The 24,711-nt window shown below is 43.3% G+C and overlaps 1 protein-coding gene across 1 annotated transcript in view; it reads left to right on the top strand.

Moving 5' to 3' along the window:
- MEGF9 (multiple EGF like domains 9) overlaps positions 1 to 24,711 on the top strand; it is an 80,706-nt gene that overhangs the window by 20,386 nt on the left and 35,609 nt on the right. The window contains exon 2 of the mRNA XM_048822405.2: positions 24,389 to 24,590. Coding sequence (XP_048678362.2) covers positions 24,389 to 24,590 — 202 coding nt within the window. The remainder of the gene's footprint in view (positions 1 to 24,388; positions 24,591 to 24,711) is intronic.

The raw sequence follows: 24,711 nt of genomic DNA, 5'->3' as shown, positions 1-24,711 counted from the left end.
AAACCCGGACATATGGTAAGTTAACCCTGAGTTGCATACTGTGAATTGTATGGCGAGTGAGCAGAAAGCTAGTGTTACAAAATACGAAAATAAAACCTAAAGAAAAATAGCCAGAAACATTCTCTCCCCCAGCTTAAAAGGTGTCCCAGTCTGTCATGTGTCCCAGGGAAGTGTCTCTCCATGCTCTCTGGTTTTATAATTTTGTTCTCTTTGCCTGGCAAGTGTTAAATCCGAATTAGCCTATGGCATTGTGCCATTGTACCCCTGAAACTAGACCAAAATGGCAAAACCTGCGTGAATCCAGTCCTCATAACTCCTGTGTCTTGCTATCCCTATCTCTCTACCCCACCCCACCTCCAATGTAAGTTCTGGTAGGGCAATTCCACTTATTGAACAACAGGATAAAACAGTTTTATTGAGCTCAGAGCCTAAACCCTTCAATAATTAAAAGAGCAGGAGCGCACCAGCTCTGGGTTGGCAAAAGCTCACCTTCCCTCCCCCCCCCCCCCCCCCCGCCTTTTGTTTTCCATACCTGGCATTAAAGGTGACTTGTAAGGGGTGTCGGAGGGGAATTGAGTTTGTACTCTTTTTTTGCACTTTTTTTTATGACGGACAAAAGTCCTGAAAAGGATTTGTTTTTTAATTCTAATTTTTATTAAATTAGACAAAAATAACTAGATTGGAAAACATTCTGGCAAGTGGAGACTTAGTGAAATGATGACCTCACAAGACCCAAGAATGAAAGTCGAGTAAGTGAGATGATTTGGGATTTTTAGTCAGGCTGTTTTAAGTCTCTTTTTAGGAACGCTTTCAGTGACTGGTGAACACTTTGGATAATGGAAGCCTTCATGAAAGAATCCACACACTTGCTCCTTCAATATGGTATTAGTGCTTACAATAAATACCCCACAGAGCTCCCAGAGGTCGCCAGCAAAACCAAGAAAGACAAGAATTTTCATTCCCAGTGATTCTAAGGTGTTTTTTTGTTAATTTGTTTTTTTAAATAAATAAAGCAAAACATCAGTGCCCCCACCCTGTCAGGCCCTCTTTATACATCCTAAAAAAATCAGACACAAGCTCAACTCTTAAATTCTTTTGCAAGTCACCTTTAAGGTGGACTACTCATTCTGTGCAAAGCCACACAGAATACTAATACATGGCAACCTTCAGCTGTGGCTGTCAGTTTATGCTAAACACTTTTCCTGCTCCCAAGCATGCATGAACATTTCAGTAATAGTCTCTTGAAAGTACTTAGACTGTGCGATAATCTGCATGCATAGTCATTAGTCTTTGTCCACCTTAACTACTTTCAACAACCCCAGTTAAGGCTCTGGGGCAAATCCCTGGGGCTTGCATCTCAGAAATGAGCATTGTATCAAGTGGGAAATGACATAGGCAGGCAGTTTAAACAGTGCTAACTAATGCGTATGGTTGCAGCTCTCTGTCACACGTGGGCATAACAGAGAGCAGAAACTGGCCCTTGGTCAGTCATTTTTCAGTGATGAGGAGGGTGTGGTATACAGCAGCCAAGATGATGCTAGCCATTGGGCATTCCTATGAAGAGAGGAAGTGGGGTAGTTCATAGCTGACCTCAGAAGTACTGCCACCACTGAGGCAATTTCTTAAAACCCTCAGGACAAGTATTCTGCATATAGATTCTAGGATCCAACTATAGAGGATTGTGTAGGTCAGTGTCAGAACCTTGAACTGCAACCGCAGAATAAATAAGATGTAAACAGAACTTCATGGAGATCAAGTTGTATTGTCGTGGCAGGAATCTTTTTAGAGAGGCATTGTTAGAAAGCAGGGGTGCTTAGCCCTTGGAACCTTGTGGTGTGCTGAAGTCGGAATCATGCAAATATGTTTTTCAGTTTGGAGGCGAGATGGGGCCCAAGTCTGAAAGCTCTGATCCAGTTTGAACCAGGCTTTTGGCTTAGGCCTAGCTCTGGTTTGTTTCTAAAAACATTAATTTTGTTGCTAGAAGAAATTCTGCACTGTAGCAGGATTTTTAAAATTGCTCAGACTTAGCCTAACTCTGCCCCCCATGAAGTGGGTGGTAAAGCTGCCATTGACTTCAGCGGGAGCAGAGATAGGCAAAGGCCAAGTGCTTGTGACTCCACCCTTTAGCACAAACCAGATATGGAGCACACTCCCTTTTCTAGATATGAAATCATTGTATGTTTGTCTTTATCATTGTGCCAAGCTGCTTGATGGTCTTACATCCAGGGCCAAATTCTGTCCTGGCATATGTCGGTGTAACATTCAATGGAATCAATGAGAGTTACACCCACTTACACCAGGACTAAATTTGGCTCCACGAACTTAGGCACTAAATGCTAAAGACTCTGTATAACATGCTTTACTGTGATCACAGATGCCTCTGGAGGAAAGAGTTTGGAAAGACACAATCTCTTCCTTCCAGCAAAGTATTTTTAAGTAAGTTTAATTATATGAGACAAATGCGCAGTCCGCGTACATTGTCTGTAGCTAGGCTGAGTGTTTCTTCTCCAGCCACGCAAAGTACCTCATCTGTAGCCAGCTCATTTTTTTCCATGTCAGGGAGGAAACCTGGCCTAATGGGTAAAATGCTGGGAGCCAAAAGCATGGGTTTGATTTTCCCCCCGCTGCCATAGGCAAGCTGTATGTGACCTTTAGGACGTCATTTGGGTTCAAATTTAAACAAAAAAGATCTCTGAGACCTGGGACTGATTCTCTCTCCCCACCCGCCCTCCGTGCCCCCCCCCCCCCCCAGTAGTGCTGAGGTTTGGACCTTAATCTTTTGGTGTGGACCTTAATCTGTTGGTGCCTCAGTTTTGTCAACTGGTTTCCCACCTCACCAGGGTCTGGGGATAGTGAATTCACTGGTACCCTTTGAAATCCTGACGTGGGAGGTGCTATGAAAACCATACTGTGAATTCTGTGTTTGTGCAAAGATCCCAGCTCCCTATCACAACGATCAGGAGTTGGGATTGCAGCTGCACCTTTAGGGAGAACTGTAGGTATCCATCTCTTTGCACAAGGTTTTCCATGTGTTTTTGGCATTGTGCAAGTAGGAGATTCTCCCCCCCCACCCCAATATTAATTTCATAAAATGAAGGAGGGGTAGAGAGCAAATCCTTTTGGACAGAAGATTTCTTTCCTTAACTGCTATGGTGGCCCTATCCTGATCCTACTGAATTTGATGGCAAAGCAGCTTTTCTTGTATAATTTTAAGCAAGATCGTTATGCAGACAAATCCCAGGGAATGTAGTCTCCTTGCAGATTGAACACCATCCAGATCAATCACTAGCTAGGTCCTTAAGAGGGTCTGGCTGGATGTTCACTCTTTATCCTCTACCAGTGATCTTATCATACCACCAAAGATTTTGGCGCTCAAGAGATTGCCAGCTGTGCAGTGGCATTCCTGGATAAATGCACAGCTTAATTTTAAGCAAGAGAGAGAGACAAATCACCTTGGTTGCTTAGTTTCCATGGATGCAGAGAAGCAATGGCATATCAGCACATCTTGAAGTTACTGTGTGAAATCCTGGTCCCAGTGAAGTGAATGGGGGTTTTGCCATCTGCTTCAGAATAGGACCAGTTTTTTACCCATTAACTTTAATGGAGCAGGATCTGGCCTCTAGGTACTGTATTGTTGAGGACACAGATACATAAATTTGCACAACCAAAAGCCAGGGAAATATTCTGCTTTGACGTAAAGTGTACCTTAATGTACAAACATAACTAATCTAATGAAGCTCCTGCAGTGTGAGCCAATTACATGGGTTTAAAACTGATTTAATTGCATTGATAGTGTATCTAAAAAAACAAAAACAAATATTACGTCTTGTTACTGCCCTTTTGGTGCTGGTGACATAAATACAGCACCTCCTTGCCAAAAATGTCATGTGAGGTGCTACACTTAGTTACAAAAGTCTCTTCAGTTAAGATCTGTTCCTTTCCCGACCTCCAAAGCAATGCAGCATATTTTGTCCATTTTTAATGCATCTTTTGCAAATGGTTTGTCTTGGTGGCACAAACTTCTGCAAAACAAGTTCAAGGAGGAAAAGCACTTTCTGGGATCAGGTATGGTGTTGTGTAAGAAAGGGGTGAATGATTAATCTGGTGACATTCTATGTTCCATGCCCCCCTCCTTGCATGTGTACGGTGATTTTTGCTGTATGTCTGTTATCCTGTCATTTTCTGATATTAGAATTCCATGTAAAACCAGGAGAAGAGAGGCTACCAGATTTGGGCCTACATTGAAATTTCAGCCCTTGTATAGCTGCATCAAGACAATCCTCTTGATTGACCACTGCAGCAGGATTTCCACCAGTAGTTTACCAGCTGGTGCAAAGCCCTGGGATAGATACAGTTTATGTTGATGCAATGCTATGTGCACTGGTGCAGTTTATCCTGGTTTCAAACTATTAAATTGCATGACTGTAAATTGCATTGAACTGGTGAAAAATCAGGTCTCTGCTAGTGATTTGAATTGGTACAGCTGTGCAAAATGGCAGAAATCCCAGGGTAGACAAAGCCTTTGTTCTTCAAGTCTGGATGAGCCAGTTATGCTGAAGTGAGTTACACGGATAAAAGAATCCTTAATTATCTCAGCCAAAGCTGTTGAGGAGCAATGAAGCTGGCAGCCCACAAACAGAAGGGTGAACACTTATACTGGGAGCCAGCATGAGTGAAAGAGCTTTTCATCCAGCTAAGTGACATCACTGCCTCTTCATTTAGTGCTAAGGTGTGTGGGTGGGTTGTGGGGTATGGGAAGGGAGGGAGGAGAGGATTCCTGGATAAGCCAATTGAGGTAGCAGCTGGAGGTTCCAACAGAGGTGTCACCTGATCTGATAAGAACATCCTAGCAAGGGGGATGGTGCGCGGGAACCTGAAACAATACAAGGGAGCTGAGAACAAAGCCAGATTATGTAGCATTTGTTCTCTCTAACGCACCTCCAATGCATAAGAGTCATCCCATAAGCTTTCCACCTACTTAGATTCTGATGTGGCCCTTACCACTGCTATAGCCAAGCACCTCCCATGTAGATTTATCTTCACAACACCCCGATGAGCTAAGGAAGTATCATCCCCCTATATTATAGATGGGTAAATGAGGTGCAGGGCTGATTAAGTGACTTTCCCAGGGTCACACTGTGATCTGTGGCAGAGTCAGGAATTGACCCCAGTGATTTCCCAGTCTAGTGCCTTAACAGCAAGCCCATCTGTCCTCCCTAGAACTGGTTGAATTCATATTTGTTACAAATTTAGCCCTCCCTCCCCCCCATTTGTGAATCAGTCCTGCTTCTACAAATGTATTTATCTGTAAATATTCACTAAATAGTTTCTACCAGCAAAATTCAGCCTGTAGGTTGTTAGTGAATTCCATTGGCCAGCTGAAAGGTGTGTGATTGGTCACCTAAATCGCATGGTAATTTTTCTTGTCCCTGATTTGCATGACGAACTTTTTAAATAGGTAAATAAGGGCTAGCAAGTAACACACTTTCTGATATGAACTTTTGGCCAGGTAATCATTTGGCTTTGTCTACACCAGTGCTCACTTCTTCAAGAAAGAAGTGCTGGGGCTCAAGTAATAACAGTATCAGTTGTATTGTCAGTGTGGGACATTGTGGGATGGCTTCTGAAAGTCAGTAATGGTCAACATAAGCAACACAGTGTCTGCACTGACACTGTGTTGATTAATGACATCAACTGTGACTCTATGCCTCTTAGGGAAGTGGTGTTACTATCTCGGCATAAAGAGGTACTGACGTTAGTGGGAGTCAAATTTAAGTGAAGGCGTTTCCACAGCTAGGTCATCGCAGGGCAGCATAGTATAGACCATATAACATAGACGAGGCCTGAAACACTACAGCTGAAGTGGCATAGCTGTGCCAGTGTAGCATTTAAAGTGTAGCTACACCCATGGCTGGAATCAGTCTTGCTCACCTGTGTGTTAGTGTTGTTAAAATAGGTATTAAAATTATAAGAATGTGCTTAGTGTTTAGACTGTACTGAATGCTTGTAAGTTGCTGCATGCATGTAATCTCACTTACGACGTCTGTATCCCACATGTAAGGTAGTATTTAAGCATTTGTATTATAAACCTCTGTGACTGTGTAAATCACCAAATAGGAGAGAGACATTAAGTAAAGTGCTGACCTCCAACAGAAGGTGTTCATCCTGGCCAAAAAAGAAGGCCCATCAACACCAGATGAATTTATTGTAGAATGTTAAAGAGGACAAAAGACTTTGTTGATTGCTCACCAGATGAGTCATGCAAGTGAATTCCTCCCATCAGCTGGGTTTGCAGCTTGAAGAACCAGGGTGAAAGGGAATAAAAATTCCTAACAAGAAGGAACAGTATCTCTATGCTGCTTGAACTCTGGAGGGCAAGGTTTTTTAGGCATAAACAAGAGGTACCCAACTGTTTAGCCTGGGTTAGCCCTAAAGGACATATAGAGCTTGCTTATTGTAGAAGCTTCTATTTTCTTTTGAATTTAAGATTGTAACTTTTGTGTGTATCTTTACCGGCTTTAAACTTGTAAATAGTTTTCTTGTTTCCTTTTCCTTTTAATAAATCTGTGTATAGTTTAATGTAGGATTGACTACAAGTGTTGTCTTTGGTGTTAGATCTAAAGTGTGATTGACCTAGGGTAAGCGGCTGTCCTTTGGGACTGGGAGTAGCCTGAATATTGCTGTAACTCTTGGTGTAAGGGACCACCTCTCACAAAGGCAGGCTATGACTACACTAGATAGATGACAGCTGTAGCACTGGTAGTGGAGACGCTCTAAGCCGATGGGAGAGAGCTCTCCCATTGACTTAATCCACCCTCAACAAGCGACAGTAGTTCTGTTGGTGGGAGAAGCTGTCCTGCTGACATAGCCTTCTTCACTCCGGTGCTTAGGTTGATGTAATTTACGTTGCTCAGGGGCGTGGCTTATTCACATCCCTCAGCAACATATGTTACACCAACCTCATCATCGTTCTTCAAGTGTGGTGTCCAAATCTGGACACACTACTCCTGCTGAGGCCTCACCAGTGCTGACTAGAATGGGACAGTTACCTCCCATGTCTCTGATACTCTTGTTAATACATCCCAGAATATTAGCCTTTTTTGCAACTGCATCACATTGTTGATTAATAATCAATCTGTGATCCACTATAACCGCAGATTTTTTCTACAGTACTACTGCCTCATTAGTCATTCCCCTCTAGTATTTGTGCATTTGATTTCCCTCCCTCACTTCCTTAGTGAACTACTTTGCATTTGTCTTTATTGAATTGTTCATCTTGTTGATTTCAGACCAGTTCTCCAATTTGTCAAGCTCACTTTGAATTCTAATCTTGCCTTCCAAGGTGCTAGCAGCCCCTCCCAGATTGATGTCAACCACAGATTTTATAAGCGTACTCTCCACTCCATTATCCGAGTCATTAATGAAAATATTGAACAGTGCAGGACCCCACTAAATACATCCTCGCAGTTTGACAGCGAACCATTGATAACTACTCTTTGAACCAGTTGTGCACCCAACTTACAGTTATTTCTCTAGTTTGCTTATGAAACTGTCATGTGGGACTGTGTCAAAAGCCTTATTAAAATCAAGATAAATCACATCTACTGCTTCCCCCTGCCATCCCCCATTCATTAGGCCAGTGACCCTGAAGGACATAAATCCACACCATGTAGAGGTCAAGCACAGGAGTTTATTACGTACAGCGCTGATGGAGTGTCACCTTGCTTATTAGGCTCAGAGACACTGTCAGTCAATTGATTACAAGGGAATATATGGATTTTCCATGGACAGGGGAAAGTGACAGGGTAGGCAGTCCCACGCCCCTGGATAGGTCTAGCAGCAAGACATGATAGCACAGTAGCAATGGTCAAAGGTTACATAATGTCTGCGCCCATGGTCTCAAGTAGACAAATTAACATTTAACATTTAATTAGTACTTTAATAAATATATTAGTATAAAGTATATATTTTGAATTCTGATTTGGGGTCCATAAGAATGAAGTAGTTCCTTTGATTGTCCAACAAATACATATTTAGGGGTAAAAGAAAAGAAACAGTGAAAATATGTGGCAATAAAGATTCTTTCAGGTTGTTCATTTGTGTTTTAAGGCAGGCATTGGTCCCTGGGAAAGGGAGGTGGAGGAGACCATATCTTATACTGACATGCTTGAACCTTTCATAAACTCAAGGTTGGATGTGTGGGAAGAACATCACCCTACAGAAGAAACTAACACAACAGAACAGGGCTTCTTTGTTTTATTTGCAACTTTGAATAAGACACAATTATTGCCCCCAACATCTGGCGTTTTGCTGACCAGGCATATCTCAGCAAAAGCAAGGTTATCTTTTGGTTATTCTGCTTTCTCTTAGCTAATCACTATTTGCTAGGCCTCTGACCTCTTGACCAAACTCTGGACTTTGGGCCTGTACACAAATCCATACACCAGGTTATTACATCAGCAATGGATTTTAACCCTTCAGGCCCTGTCAAAGAAGGTTGGTCTGCAAATTAGGTTGGTCTGAAATGATTTATTCTTGACAAATCCATGTTGGCTATAGTAATTTTGTCACTCTGTTATCTGGTAGGTGCTTACAAACTGATTGTGTAATGATTTGTTTTAGTATTTTTCCAGGTATTGAAGTTAAGCTGATTAGTCAGTGATTCTCCAGGTGCTTTGTCTCCCTCGCTCCACCTCCTCTTTTTCTTTTTTTAACATAGATACTCTGTTTGCCCTACTCCCAGTTGACCTCATCTGTATTCCTTGAGTTCTCGAAGATAATTGCTAGTAGTCCTGAGATTTGCTTCAGCTAGTTCCTTAAGTACCCTAGGGTGAATTTAACCAGGCCCTGCTGACTTGAATACATCTAATTTATCTAAATATTCTTTAACCTGTTCTATCCCTATTCACGTTTGTTTTCCTTCCCCAGTCATAGAATCATAGAATATCAGGGTTGGAAGGACCTCAGCAGGTCATCTAGACCAACCCCCTGCTCAAAGCAGGACCAGTCCCCAACTAAATCATCCCAGCCAGGGCTTTGTCAAGCCTGACCTTGAAAACCTCTAAGGAAGGAGATTCCACCATCTCCCTAGGGAACCCATTCCAGTGCTTCACCACCCTCCTAGTGAAAAAGTTTTCCCTAACATCCAACCTAAACCTCCCCCATTGCAACTTGAGACCATTCCTCCTTGTTCTGTCATCTGCTACCACTGAGAACAGTCTAGATCCATCCTCTTTGGAACCCCCTTTCAGGTAGTTGAAAGCAGCTATCAAATCCCCCCTCCCCCATTCTTCTCTTCTGCAGACTAAACAATCCCAGTTCTCTCAGCCTCTCCTAATAAGTCATGTGCTCCAGCCCCCCCTAATCATTTTTCTTGCCCTTGTCACGGAGTCCCTGGGCGATGCTCTGGAACTGCTCCCCATGAAGCCAGTCAGGACTCTGGGGCAGTCGCCTTTCTGTAAGCAGCCTGTCTTCAGGACACACAGCTCACACAGCTTCCACCTTCCTGGGTCTGACCTCGGAGCATTCAGCATCCTCTGCCCCTCCGTGCACTTCCCCCCAGCGAGTCCGCTCAGGCGGGGCTCCTGGGGAAGCCAGAGGGTCCTGCACCCCAACTTCACAGTCAGACGTGACTCTCAGCCAGCCAGTAAAACAGAAGGTTTATTAGACGACAGGAATATGGTCTAAAACAGAGCTTGCAGGTGCAGAGAACGGGACCCCTCAGCTGGGTCCATTTTGGGGGGGCAGTGAGCCAGACAACCACGTCTGCACTTCACTCCATGTCCCAGCCAGCCCCAAACTGAAAACCCCCTCCAGCCCCTCCTCCTCTGGGCTTTGTTCCTTTCCCGGGCCAGGTGGTCACCTGATTCCTTTGTTCTCCAACCCTTCAGCTCTCACCTTGCAGGGGGGGAAGGGCCCAGGCCATCAGTTGCCAGGAAACAGGGTGTCAGCCCTTCTCTGTGTCCAGACCCCTGCACACACCTGCCCTCTAGGGCTCTGCAATGATCATACACCCTTACTCCACCCACTAGATACTTAAGAACTGCCTGGGGAAACTGAGGCACCCCCACACTATTCAGAGGAAACATTAAGAACAGTCCCACTTCGTCACAGCCCTCCACTGGACTCTTTCCAGTTTTTCCACATCCTTCTTGTAGTGTGGGGCCCAAAACTGGACACAGTACTCCAGATGAGGCCTCACCAATGTCGAATAGAGGGGAATGATCACGTCCCTCGATCTGCTGGCTATGCCCCTACATATACATCCCAAAATGCCATTGGCCTTCTTGGCAACAAGGGCACACTGTTGACTCATATCCAGCTTCTCGTCCACTGTAACCCCCAGGTCCTTTTCTGCAGAACTGCCTAGCCATTCGGTCCCTAGTCTGTAGCGGTGCATGGGAGTCTTCCGTCCTAAGTGCAGGACTCTGCACTTTTCCTTGTTGAACCTCATCAGATTTCTTGTTAATATTGTATTAAGCGTCTAGTCACCATTAACCCTTTTAGCAAAGACTGAAGCAAAATATGCATTAAACACTTCAGCCTTCTTGATACCATCAGTTATTAGCTCTCCTTTCCCTGCTAAGTAGTGGACCTACACTTTCCTTTGTCTTTCTCTTGCCACTAAGGTATTTATAGAGCCTCTCTTATTGCTTTTTGTGTCCCTACAACTCATTTTGTGCCTTAACCATTCTGATTTTTGTCCCTACATGCTTGTGCTGTTCTTTTGCACTCTTCCTTAGCAACTCATCCGTGTTTCCACTTTTTGTAGGATTCCTTTTTGATTTTCAGGTCATTAAAGAGTTCCTGATGCAGCCATGTTGCTCTTATTATTCTTTCTGTCTTTCCTTTGCATCAGAATAGTTTGCTGTTGTGCCTTAAATATTGTCTCTCTGAGAAACTGCCAGCTCTCCTGAACTCCTTTATCCCTTAAATTTTCTCCCCACACCACCTAACCTACCAGTTCTGAGTGTGCTGAGTCTGTTTTCTTTGAAGTCTGTTGTCTTTAGTCTGCTGCTCTCTATTCTGTTCCTTAGAATTGTGAAACGTGTCCTTTCATGGTCTATGGGCCAAATGTGCCTCTGGTGTAACTCCACTGACTTCAGTGTACCAGGGATAGATAGTATGGTCCTATGTATTTTCCTAGAGGCTACTTTTGTAAGGTCATTCTCACCCTATGATGAAATTAATTCTTTTCCTGGTGTTCACCAGTGTGAACATTAACTGCAGTGGAATCACTCCTGATTTACCCAACTGTTGGTGAGAAGAAAATCGGGTCTGTTCTCTTTATGAAGGCAGTTTGAACGTGTAGCTTTCCATAGTCAACTTCTACTTAGTGATTCAGCTTTTGCCTTACTGTTGAGGTTCCACTTGAGTTGGTAACTTAACCACATATATATTTTTTCTACTCAGTCTCCAAGTATTCCCAGACAAGGAATTAAGAAAGGAACCCTTTTCTCCTTCCCAAAAGAACTTCTCTCTGCTAACCCTTCTGATAAGGCAGGTTCAAGAACCAGACATCCTGATTCTTTTCTCACTCATGGGTGTAATTCCACTGAAGTTAATGAAATAAATGAGAGGAGGATTCAGCTGTCTTGTTTGGTGTTTATCAGACTATTAAAAGACCTTGGTCTCATGGTTTAGGAGCACATAAGCCCCTTGTTGATGGGTTCTGCTTACAGGGCAGGCTTTTGAAGAGGCTTATTTTTTAAATTGCATTTGCTCTTTCAAGATCAGCACGGAGAAGATGGCTGATGAGTGGAAGATAATAACTAAGTGCCTGGTCTGCATTGTCTGTTCAAGGTGTTATGAGAACAGAGTGCTCAGATTTCTTTCCTCTTCTCCGGGAATCAAACGGAGCATGGCTTGTCTGAGACCTGATGGCCATAGGAAATCTCTCCAGCTGCGCTTTTCTGGATTAGTTAAAACAAGGCCTGAGGCTACCATGTGAACCAAGGAATTGGTAAAATCTGCCTTGGCCCAGGAGAGAAGTTGGCTTCTTTAATGTTGACATTGTTGCTGTTAATCTTCACATGGTGAATTTAGCGCCAGCCTATTTGAAATCCTGATGTGAAAGGTGCTAGACTGGCTGCCTTGGAGATCCAAGTCCTCTATTTGACTATAGTACAGGTATAGCATAAGCAGCAGGGATACAAACTTCCCTACATTGTCCTACCAATATGCACAAACCCTAACCTGCGGGGACCACTCTGAGAGCTAGGAGGGAGGCTACGCCTACTGCCAGTTCATTCCTTAGCCCTCTGCTGGGGTTGCTGGTGAGTATCCTGACTAGTGCTACTTGTGGTAGTTTCTATGATGTGGACTTCTCTCCATGGGGAGCTAGACTAAGATCAAACTCATTTCAGCAAACAGCCATCAGATGGTTTCCCCTTTTGGCGACTGTTGACGTGGACTGGATTTGAACCAGAAAACTAAGGATAAATTCATACTTGTAACTCCATTGACTTCAGGGATAGATTTCTGCAGCCAGTTCTTAACCCTGAGAAATCCAGCCCCTCAGTCACTAACCTTTTAAACTTTTTTTTTAAGGTTTGGGATACAACTTTGGGGCTCTAAAGGGACCTGGAAATCAGCTGATCCTATGAGATTGCTACCATTTGGGCCCAAAAATCTCATGAATGAGACATGCCTACACAAACACCAGGCCCTTGCCCTGGCTCAGTGTTGGACCGAGATCCTGTCTGTCAAGGGAGTCCATTGTTGGGCTTTGTCTAGACTAGGTTTTAGAAGGTGTTAGCTAACACATGTTAACAACCTAGTGTGGACAAGGCAGTGTTCCTTTAACACATTACAAATCCTTGTCTAGGCAAGGCAGATGTTATGTGAAGGGATGTTACCAATATACATCTTCACTTAATTGCAGAAGATGGGGCAAACAGAAGAATGTTTTGAATAACAGCCCCAGAACCTAATTTGAGCTCCATTCTCATTTTGCCCATATAAGTCTCAAATTTTCTCCCTATTTATCCATGCACAAAATTTATAGCCCAAGTGCAAATGATTGAGGGATTATTCTTACTCCAGCTTTTTGCAGCTCATTTAAAGCCGCTGTGTGAATTAACACATTCTTTCATGAGCTACAATTCCCCAAAGCACCAAGGAAAGTTTGTGATTCTAATTATTTTGCTTTAAGCAAAGTACACAGAGACGTTAATGATTATATTCCATATTATTCATGTAATTTTTTTATTTCCCTCTCTCTTTAGGACGTGGTACATAGATATTAAAATTGAAGTATGCTAATAAATTTTCAGGCCTGCTGCTTAAGAGGTGCCTTGATCCTGTATCAAAAGAATGTTGCTGACACGATGATTATATTTCTTGAGGGGTATCAGACGATTGCTTACAAATGTACTCCCAGTTTGAACTTCCAGTAGGCTGGGAGTCTGGGGGTTGCCTAGTGCTATTTTGGAGTTGTTTGCCAGCATTCCATTTAATCCTTGTCTCATATTGTTTATCTATAAACTTGAAGCATTCAGTTAGCTTTGTCACAGCCTGGGTGGTTTAAAAGTATGGAAATTTTAAATAGAACGGACTGAATATTTATATGGTTACAGACGGTCATGAAAACGTTGCATTTTCCTACCAATCGGCAAAAGTGAAATGCCAGCAGACTTTTTAAATGAATTAAAAGGAAAGGATGGATTTTTAACTGTGGATTCTTCAATCCTTGAGCATTTCTTTCGCTCTCTTTGGTATTTCTAAAACTGCATGTATTCTAGACATCTTAGGGCCCAATTCTTATTTATATTAAGGCCCTTGCACATAGTGTAAAGCATCCAGTGGTCTTGTCTACGTGGGAAAACTTCCCAGCAGAGCTGTAGTGGGATAGCTATTCCGCTACTGGTATAAATCCTCATGCGGACACCCTATTCCAGAATGAAAGTGGTTTTTATTCTGTAATATTTACTCTACTTTGGAGTGATCAGAATCAGTTTCATTCTGGAATAGTGTATCCACATTGGACACCAGTATAGCTATAGCAGAAGACAGGTTTCAGAGTAACAGCCGTGTTAGTCTGTATTTGCAAAAAGAAAAGGAGTACTTGTGGCACCTTAGAGACTAACCAATTTATTTGAGCATGAGCTTTCGTGAGCTACAGCTCACTTCATCGGATGCATACCGTGGAAACTGCAGCAGACTTTATATACACACAGAGAATATGAAACAATACCTCCTCCCACCCCACTGTCCTGCTGGTAATAGCTTATCTAAAGTGATCATCAAGTTGGGCCATTTCCAGCACAAATCCAGGTTTTCTCGCCCTCCACCCCTCCACACAAATTCACTCTCCTGCTGGTGATAGCCCAGATAGCCCAGTCAATGGGGGCTGCAGGAAGCGCAGTCAGCACATCCCTCAGCCCGTTCTGCTTCCCGCAGCCCCCATTGGCCTGGAGCAGCGAACTGCGGCCAGTGGAAGTCGCAATTGGCTGAAACTGTGGACACGGCAGGTAAACAAGCCAGCCCGGCGCGCCAGGGGCTTTCCCTGAACAAGCGGTGGATCACAGTTGAGAACCACTGGTTTAAATGGTCTGTATGAAAAAGAAATGGCTAAAATGTGCACTTCTGTACACTTTGAACAGGGATCTCTTCTGTACACTTTGAACATCACGAGTCAGAAAGGAAGTGAAAAATTAATTCAGTCTTCTACTTGACTGAACTGTTTTATAGGTGATTCACAAATGAAAAATGTGGATCATGCTATTAAATCTGGCAGCATGTACGATTGGTGTCTGCCTCCCGTAACTGAAAGGCAAATAATCAGTTGGGGCAGGAGGAAGGTGCTATAGGGTAGTCAGCAGTCCCTTCCATGGCTGCTTAGTTCAGGTCAGGATAGAGAGACCTTGTAAGATGACACTAGGTTGCACAGGCTATTAATTGGAGAACTACAGGGTCTGTGAGTAGTAGGTCTACACTGCAATAAAGCACCTCCGGCTGCTGACTTGGGTTTGAGCTGCGGGGATATAGAATTGCAGTTTAGACATTCAGGTTCGGGCTGGAGCCTGGGTTCTTGGACCCTCCCCCTTCACGGATTCCTGGAGCGCAGGTACCAGCCTGAGCCTGAGTGTCTACACTGCAGTTTTATAGTTCTGCAGCCCAAGCCCTGTGAGCCCAAGTCAGCTGACATGGGCCAGCCGTGGGTGTTGTATTGCAGTGTAGACAAACCTAGAGTGTCCAGAAGCTTCAGTAAAGCATCCCCTTGCAGCCAGATCCTGTCTCCCTACTACATTACAGGCATCATTGGAACTCCTAGTTAGAATTTTCATACCTGTTTCCCATGTCATCTTTCAGTCTTTCCAGACACTTTGATGCCTTGATGGCAATACACTCCTCTCCCTCCGCCTCCCCCCACAAAAGGGGGTTGGCCCATAGATGCCCCTTGCTGTTGCGTGATAAACACCCATTTTTTCATGTTCTGTGTGTATATAAATCTCCTCACTGTATTTTCCACTGAATGCATCCGGTGAAGTGAGCTGTAGCTCACAAAAGCTTATGCTCAAATAAATTGCTTAGTCTCTAAGGTGCCACAAGTCCTCCTTTTTCTTATTGCTCAGTAAGAGTTTTGTCAATCACTTGTGTCTTTTGTATTAGTTGAGGGCCTGATCTTGCTCAATCTCTCAAAGTTTTGAGACTAGATTTCCCTTCCCATTTTTCCTCGTGTGGGGTCAAGTCAAAGACCTTGCGAAGCTTAAGATAGAAGCAGGTAGGTAGGAGCAGAAAGAACCTGTCCTCTGTATACCAGTATCTCCTTTGGCTTTCGATTACATCTTTACTTACTGGTTTTACTCATTAAGGTCTTATTTCATAAGAAGGAAGCTGGAAAACTTCACCCTAGAGTTAAATAATTTGAAGTGAACAAATTATATTAACACATTTAGCTTCTCTTGTTTGATGGATATCCCTCAAATCATCACTTATTCAAATTTATTCAAATGTAGACAAATATTTATTTGAATTTTTTACTCTTTGGGTGGATGTTAAAAATTCAATATGTTGCTTAGGGTGAGATTGGTTGGCTAAGTCACAAGGTATTGTTTCTGGTTCTTGATTGGATGGGTGCACTTCAGACACCTGGAATACAAACGTAACATTCTGTTTCAGTGCATTCCAGCCTGCATGGATTTGAAATGTGCTTTCTGCAAACATTTGTGCTAGAGAGCCTCTATCACTCCAATGTTCCCAGAAAGTCAGCACTAAAGGGGCAGGAGTATGGCCCATAATTGTTCATTTAAGAAACTCAGTTGATTATTTGCAGGACATTTTGCTGTATTTACCAAGCTGTAGTGTGACCACACACAGCTTTAGCTCACCACTAAAACATATGCTGGGTGTCTTCCCTGCTTGACTGTGGCACGGTCCTAGTTCTCTTCCTCTGAGAAGCACCCCAGCTGCCCTCTCTAAAAGCCCAACTCTACAGAGGGAAGGAGAGTTTTATTCCAGATCTGATTCATTGTCAGAAGTGACCCTGAGCAAGCGAAAGACTGTCCTCTTACATCAAAACTATGGTGAGGTGGGATTTGGGCCATCTGTCCTAACCCCTAATAGACTGCAGACAACCAATTCCTCTGCCACAGGTACTGTGCTGGGCTACTGTAGACAGTGGGGGGCATGCCAGAAACGAAGCCAGGGAAGAGAAGGTGTAGGATAATGGCAGATACCCATTCTGGCTTGTGCAAGCCATAGGCAGCATTGGGGGGCGCTACTGTAACTTAAAGCTGCTGCTGGGGCTGCTCTGAGTTACTCCAAAAACTGTTCCGGACCCTGCAGCAGCCCAAAATTGGGAGGGCATGAAGGTAGCTTAAAACTCCCCCACCTACATAAGAATGGCCATACTGGGTCAGACCAAAGGTCCATCTAGCCCAGTATCCTGTCTGCCGACAGCGGCCAACACCAGGTGCCCCAGAGGGAGTGAACCTAACAGGCAATAATCAAGTGATCTCTCTCCTGCCATCCATCTCCACCCTCTGACAAACAGGGGCTAGGGACACCATTCCTTACCCATCCTGGCTAATAGCCATTAATGGACTTAACCTCCATGAATTTATCCAGTTCTCTTTTAAACTGTGTTATAGTCCTAGCCTTCACAACCTCCTCAGGCAAGGAGTTCCACAGGTTGACTGCGCTGAGTGAAGAAGAACTTCTTTTTTTTGTTTTAAACCTGCTGCTCATTAACTTCAATTGGTGGCCCCTAGTTCTTATATTATGGAACCAAGTAAATAACTGTTCCTTATTCACTTTCTCCACACCACTCATTATTTTATCTACCTCTATCATATCCCCCCTTAGTCTTCTCTTTTCCAAGCTGAAAAGTCCAAGCCTCTTTAATCTCTCCTCATATGGGACCCATAATTGTGGCTGTTGCATGAAGCGTTATTTGTGAGCAGACAGCCATGGAAAGAAAGAAGTAGTCATGAAAGCCTCATCTGTGTCTGATCACTGTTACATAGAATGTGCCTGTGATTTTTCAGGGTTTCTAACTGTTTCGGCAGCAGAAAGTGCACAGGAAACAGATCTGAGCCTGGCTGAAGTAGGTTCTGTAACAGCTACTTCAGTGCCTCCCCAGACTGCTTTCGTTCAACAAGATCACAGAAATAGCCACCAGGCTTGCTGCTAGGAGAGCTTGAACGTTGGTTTTCCCAGGTTGTGAACAAAAAGCTGCTGCATACTCTCCTTTGTTTTGGATTATCGCTGCATTTTCCACCCTGTCAAGTAACTGGTGTAAGCAGATCCTAGCCTGTGTATTCCATATCAAGCCCGTTGTCTGAATCCTTGCCGTCTGGAATCTTTTACTTGACTTAGCGGAACAGTGTTTGTTTCATGGTCAAAGATCTGCTAACATAAGGGCTGAGATTTAATGATGCAGGAGGTCAGACTAGAGGATCTGGTGGTTCCTTCTGGCCTTTAAACTCCATGCTTTCAGGAAGCTTACCAATCATGAGACCATCATTGTGTCTTCAGCGTACAGACAACAGCCACACCATGAGGGAGGCTTGATTATTATTATTATTTTTTTTTTGTAGTAGGCAGTGTTGCAAAAATCAACCAAAAATCAGTTTCTCATTCTAACTGGGCAGCAAGGGCATTTTTATTTTTCTTCAGTGTGGGAGAACTGTAGAGGAAAACACTGCACGTAGTATTCATCGATCTTGAGAAGGTTTGATGGAGTGTATAGACCCCATGCTGAAGATGAAGGTGCCACAGAAGCCCTGGGGGCAAGGCTAGCCATGCCATGCCCTGCCCTGCCCTGCCCTGCCCTGTCAATCATGTATGGTAGGGAGGAGGCCATTGAAAGGGAAGAAAATACAGGCAGCTGTAGGGGAAGAGCATGATTGCCCTAAGTGGGAAACTGCTGGAGTGACTCTGGAAGCCACCCAGGAGACTGTCATCCCAAACCTATGGGGAATGCAGCAAACTCTCGGGCTAAGCCAGACAGAGTAAGTCTGACTCAGTAGCCCAGCTGGAGGGAGTTCTTAAAACCCAGTACGTGGGAACTATATCCCTGGCAGCACTGTGGACCTTCCACTCCCTGCCCCCTGAAAAGCAGGTACCCTTGAGTGTGTTGGGGTATTTATGTCTCCTTTTGATTCCCCGACTCAGAGAGACTTAAGAAGGCCTACAAGGGGCAGGGCCCTCTTCTAAGCATTAAGGGACTGGAACTGGGCGGGGCCACATTCTTCCACCATCTGGTAGAAAAACTTCAGGGGACTCCTTCACAGAAGGCTTATGACCATTTTCTGAGAGAAGTCGTCTGGTGTATGGGAGTGAAACAGATGCCAGAAGCCTGTCAGACTTGTCCAGCCACTTATGAGGATGCTGTTTCAGAAGGCCTTGCTAGAGAAACTGAACCGTTTCTAGTAAGAGTTGGAATGCAACAAAGCTTGGCACTAGGTCCCTTTTTGTTCATGTTGGTGCTCGATGCTCTTACAGAAAACATCTAGAGTGGCACCCTGGTGAGTGCTTTTTGCAGGGGATAGTGCTCGTGGGGGAAACCGAAGAGGAAGTGGGAAGAAGATTTAAAGAGTTGGGAGGTGTATACTTGAAAGAAATGGCATGAAAATCAGCAGAACTAAAACAATATATGGTCTGTTGATTCAATGATACACTGCAGGAAGATGAGACTGTAAGTCTGGGGGGCCAGCCTCTACCAAAGGTACAGAAGTTCAAGTACCTAGGTTTCATAGAACAGGATAATGGTGAACTTGGTGACTAACTTCTAAGCAGAACAGGAGAGGCTTGGACTAAATGGATAGAAGTGAGTGCAGTGATAGGTATTCTCCTATTGCAGATCAAATTGAACAGTAAGATCTACGAGATAGAAATTAGATCTGCAGTGTTATATGGCTCCGAATGCTGGACACTGAGGAAGAGACAGGAACAGATCTCAAATACAGTGAAAATGAAAATGTTAAGACAGATGCTTGGAGTTACTGGGATGGATCATGTTCAGAATGAATGAAATAAGGGAAGTGTGTAGGTGCTACCAATTATAGAAAAGCCGAGATAATCCAGGCTTAGATGCTTTGGGCATATGAAAAGAGTATCAGAAGAACATATAGGAAACAGGATGTTAAATTTTAAAAGTGGAGAGTAAGAGAATGGTTGGAAGATCCAAAGCTAGATTAATGGATATCGTACAAAAAGAATTAGCTCTGAGGAACTGTTTGAAAACAGACTGGAATGGAGAAGGACTCAGAGCTCTGACCCCACATAGATGGGACCAAGGCTAGATGAAGATTTTTTTTTTTTTTTAAGATAATAAGCTCTTTGGGACATTGCTTCCTATATCTTTGTATATCTAGAGTATGTTAGGCACTCTTGCAATATAGATGATGATCCAATTAACTGGCCTCAGTCAGGGGCTGGATAGGACCAAAGATTTCTCTTTTAGATGGCTTAACTTCTCTGATCAGGGACGAAAGATGCAGTGTGTCTGAATATAGCCCATCTTCTATTAATTTTTCCATAGCTAACTTTTTCTCAAGATTTATAGGCTCTCAAAAGGGAATCTGTTACCTCAGTGATGAGATGAGTGGGAAATAAATTCTTCCTGTTCGTGTTTGAGATACCACATTGCGTGTGGCACTCTGTCCTTCTCTAAGGGTGGGTGGGCCACAGATAAAAGTTCATGAGCCTGCTACAGTGTGGTGTGACATCAATTAACGGTCTTTTCAGAATCTTAGGGTAATTAACTTCTAAAGTAATAACGACGAGGAGTCCTTGTGGCACCTTAGAGACTAACAAATTTATTTGGGCATAAGCTTTCGTGGGCTAGAACCCACTTCATCAGATGCATGGAGTGGAAAATACAGGAGCAGGTATAAATACATGAAAAGGGAGTTGCCTTACCAAGTGTGAGGTCAGTCTAACGAGACAATTCAATTAACAGTAGGATAGCAAGGGAGGAAAAATAACTTTTGTAGTGGTAATGAGAGGTAGGTAATGGTAGGTAGTCACCTACTACAAGACAGGCCCAACAAAGAAAGTCACAGAACGCCAGAAAGGACGAAAGAAAGAGAGTCCCATATGTTGAAGAGGCTAATCTTGTGACCTATTGACTGTCACTTATGGCACACCGACACCATGATGATGGGCATGGTTGAGAACCAGAATGGTTGAGAACTTTGCTGGTATAATGGAGTGAATAATTCACAACATAACCTCTTATCCTTCAAGTTCTTGTGGACCGGCAGATGCTGCTACTGGCTTCTGCGGCTATTGGTTCACCCTCATTCAGTTGGGCACCGCATGTGCATAGCTGAATAGGACTCCGTGAAGGTGCTCTGTGAAGGTGCAGTCTGTGTGCCTGAAGTTGCAGGATTGGGGTCTAATACATTCTATGGATACATTAACTTTTCTTTTTCACTTATGGAACATCTGCTATTGTATTGTGACTCTCGCTAGAATTTATTCAACATTGTTAATTTTGGTTTTGCAGTTGTTGTTTTTTAACAGTGGAGAGTGCGGGGCTTGTGAATGGAGCTGGGTGAAATTTTGATGAAAGACTGCAAAAATCCCATAGTCCGCTTTGAACATCTCAGCCAAAGTCTTTATTATTCTTTCTATCGTTTTGAAAGCTATGTTAAGACATAGAACATTGTAGATGCTGCAGATGTAAAATATAATCCAAAGCATGACTTATATTTGGTTTCCTCCAGCTGCAGTACTTGAGATCTCATCTATCTAATGTATTTACATGACCTCCCCCGTTACTATAGTGTCTGAGCACTGCACAATCTTAGTATATTTACCTTCACAACTCCCATGTTAGTTTCTCTGTGCCTCTCCGCTAAGGCTGGCAGGGCAGTGCTCTTAGCCCTAAGTGCCTTGATCAGGCAGGAAGTTTTTGTAACAGAGCCAGAAACTGCACCTGAGTTTCCCGAGTTCCAGACTAGCACCATAACCATTAGACTTCCCCTTCCTCTCACGAAACTCTGAAAGTTTGAACCACTTCACTGCTCATTTGAATGAATTAGGCTGGATTTGGCTAGTCGTTTGGGCCAGTGTTGCTTTTCCGCACCTTTTTGCTAGATAGATTATCTGAGCTCTGCAACCCTCCCCCCACCCACCCACCCCACCCAAAAAAGGTCTCTTTTGAGAGGATATAGTCCAATTCTCCTTTTTACTCTGGAGAAACTATAGTGATGTCAGTTGAGTTGCAATTAGAAGAGAAGTTGGGCTGTAATAGCCATGGCTTTCCCTGTAGAACTGGTGGACTATCAACGAGCAGCAGAAAGCTATCGCAGACATTTCTGCAGTGTTACGTTGACTCTAGCCTTGTAAAATAAGAACGAGCAATGATTTATGTTATGCTGCGACTGCAGCAGTAAGATCTTCTGAATATGGAGCAATATGTAATAGTTGTCTCTCTTCTCCACCACTTTCATAGCCCTCTTAGCATCTAGGAACACTGTTCAATTAGATAGAACATCATCTTTTTTATCAAATTTGTTATGACTAATTACTTTTAAAAACTCATTGTATGGAATGTAATTAATGTGTTTCATAGTTTGATTTAAAAACTGAAAAGGGACCGCTTATTCCAATAACTGCCCATGACCTGTGCTCATTGGTAGAAGTCAAAGTGCCAAAATCAATGAGGCCACACCGGTATAACTGAGATGGGAATTTGTGCTTGTGATGGGAAGTGGATGTTTACCTCTATAACTACAGGTCTCCAGGTTTTCCTTTCAGTAATCAGTTCTGATCCAAGAAAATACAGGCCCAGTTCTAATCTCACTTACACAGGGGTAAATGCAGAATAATTATTGATGTTAGTGGAGTTACTCCAGATTTATGTTGGCATGAATGAGAGAAAATTTTTCATCTCTTAATCTGGTGCAAAACTGATCTGTGCATCTGATGGATTGAATTACTGTAAAAACAATAAACCTGGTATCACTCTAAATATTGAGCTGCATGACGTTTAACTGTCTGGATATTTGATTCTTAGGAAGTTCCCAGTACTTCCCCATTCAACCCTTTATGAGAAGAAGGCTTCCAGCATTCCTTTCACCGTTTTTCATTATTTAATTCCAGAACTAATTTGGCATAATCTTAAAAAGAATGTTTTAAATGTATGTAACCAGTTGGGAAGTTGATTTATAATCTCTTCCTCCACCCCAAGTTCCACAAGCAAATATACCAAGAATAGCCATCATGAAATGAGTAAATTAATCTGACGAATGGATAAATGTACTTTCTCTCTGGGATGCCGGTATTTCTAAAGGCACTTTTGAGATCCTCGGTAAGGTTCCAGTTCAACAAAACATTTAAATACATTCTGAAATCTGTCCATGTTCAGACCAACACTTAAGCATGTGCCTAAAGCTAAACATGTGTTCAAGTCTCCTTGACTTCAGTGAAACTTAAACAGGTGCATAAAATTAGGCATATGATTAAGTGCTTTGCTCAGTAGGGACGGACTGCTGAATAGGGACATAAGTGTACACTATAATTGTGAAGTACGAATATTGAAATATTTTATTAATTTTAGGCCCTCCAGTGCTCCAGTAGGCAAAACTCCAGTAGGCTTCAGTGGGTGACTTCTGGGGGTAAAGTGTGTGAGATTGGGTTCTTGATTGTAAATTCCTCTGGTTAGTGGCTATAGCAGCTGCCTCCATGTGTACGGCGCCATGGACCCTGGCTGCTCTCGGTAAATAATAATCAGTGTTGCCTAACTCCCTCGAAGCCTGTTTTCCATGTCAGACATGAACCTTATTCAAAATTCAGTCTTGGTAGATAAATACTTTAAATTATTAATAGCCCAATATTTTCCAGTAAAGAAAGGAAGTTGTAACTAATTGTGTCAATTTCTAGTTTGCTGGGGAGAAATTCTAATTTTATTGTAAACACTTCAGTTTATGTAGACTGAGAACTTGTGGTCTGATCTTTTGCCTCTGCCCTTTGAGGGCTGGATTTGGTAAACCTTCCAAATGAAGAACTTCCATGGAAGTTGGTTGGAGGGGGGTGCGTGGCTGCATGGCTCTTCAGATAAGATGATAGCCCTGTGGTGACTCTAGTGGAGTTCTGCCTGCCAACAGCAAGGCTGAAATTGCTTCGTTCTGTTTTAGGTAATGAGAGGAAGGATTTTCTTGTGGTTAAGGCAGTGGACTGGGACTTGGCGGGTCTGGGTTCAGTTCCTAGCTCTGCCACAGATTTCCTGTATGACCCTGGGCAAGTCATTTTAGGGCAAGATTTTCAGATGTTCAGCATCCACACTCAGAGGCACATTTTCAGAAGAGATTGGTGGCTCTTTAGTAGGCACCAGCATCATGGCTAGATTTTGAAACCTGGGCAATATCCACAGCTGTTGTTGTGCCATTTGCGATCAGCACTCAAAAGTGCTCAGCACTCAAAAGTGCTCAGCGCTCGATGTGTTGAGCTTTTTTGAAAATCTGGCCCTTCACCTCACTCTCTGTGCAGTTCCTCATCTGTAAAGAGGGGATAATAATACCGCCTTAGCTCACTGGAGTGTGATGAAGATAAATCCATGAATTGTGAGGTGCTCTAATGCTGTGGAGCTGAAGGCTATATAAGCAGATAGCGATGTTGCCAGATGTTGCAGTTTTATCATGAGTCTTGTGATATTTGGTGTCTTTTTGAAAGCCCCAGCTCCTTGAGTCATGTGATTATGGGATAGTCTCAACTTTTTTTTTAAAGTAAGTTTTGAGGCCCTGACTGATCATCTTTGACTGGGGTTGGCAATGCTGTTTCAAAGCTACACACGCAGAAAGAGCATGCAAGCCTGATTGCCCCAAATATGCTCCTGGAAATTTTTGCATGTTTACAGAGAGTTTTTTCCCCAATGCTTATATACTTCATTTTATGACCTGAGCATGTTAATTTCAGTTTCTTTTTTCTTTTGCAGACTATCTGTGTAACTGCAGTGCTCTTGGGAGTGCAAGTGTGAATGAGTGCAATACTTCAACCGGACAGTGCGAGTGTCACAAAGGCTACACTGGTCTGCGGTGTGAAAACTGCGAGGAAGGATATCTCCTGAACCAAACCAGTGGGCTCTGCCTTCCGTGTGGCTGCAGTTCCAAAGGCTCTGTCAACTCCCTGTGTGACAAGTAAGTAACATGACATTTCAATAAGCCTCCCTAGGGATTGTGTGCCATGTTTTGTAATTTGGGTGTATTTTGAGATCCAGGGTGTATTTTGAGGCTCAGGTGTGGGATCTTCTCACATAGT

The sequence above is a fragment of the Caretta caretta genome, chromosome 16 (genome assembly GCF_965140235.1).
Source record: "Caretta caretta isolate rCarCar2 chromosome 16, rCarCar1.hap1, whole genome shotgun sequence".
In the NCBI taxonomy this organism is placed as follows: domain Eukaryota; kingdom Metazoa; phylum Chordata; order Testudines; family Cheloniidae; genus Caretta; species Caretta caretta.
The sequence above is the reverse complement of the archived record's forward strand: the minus strand, read 5'-3'. Positions and strand labels throughout refer to the sequence as shown.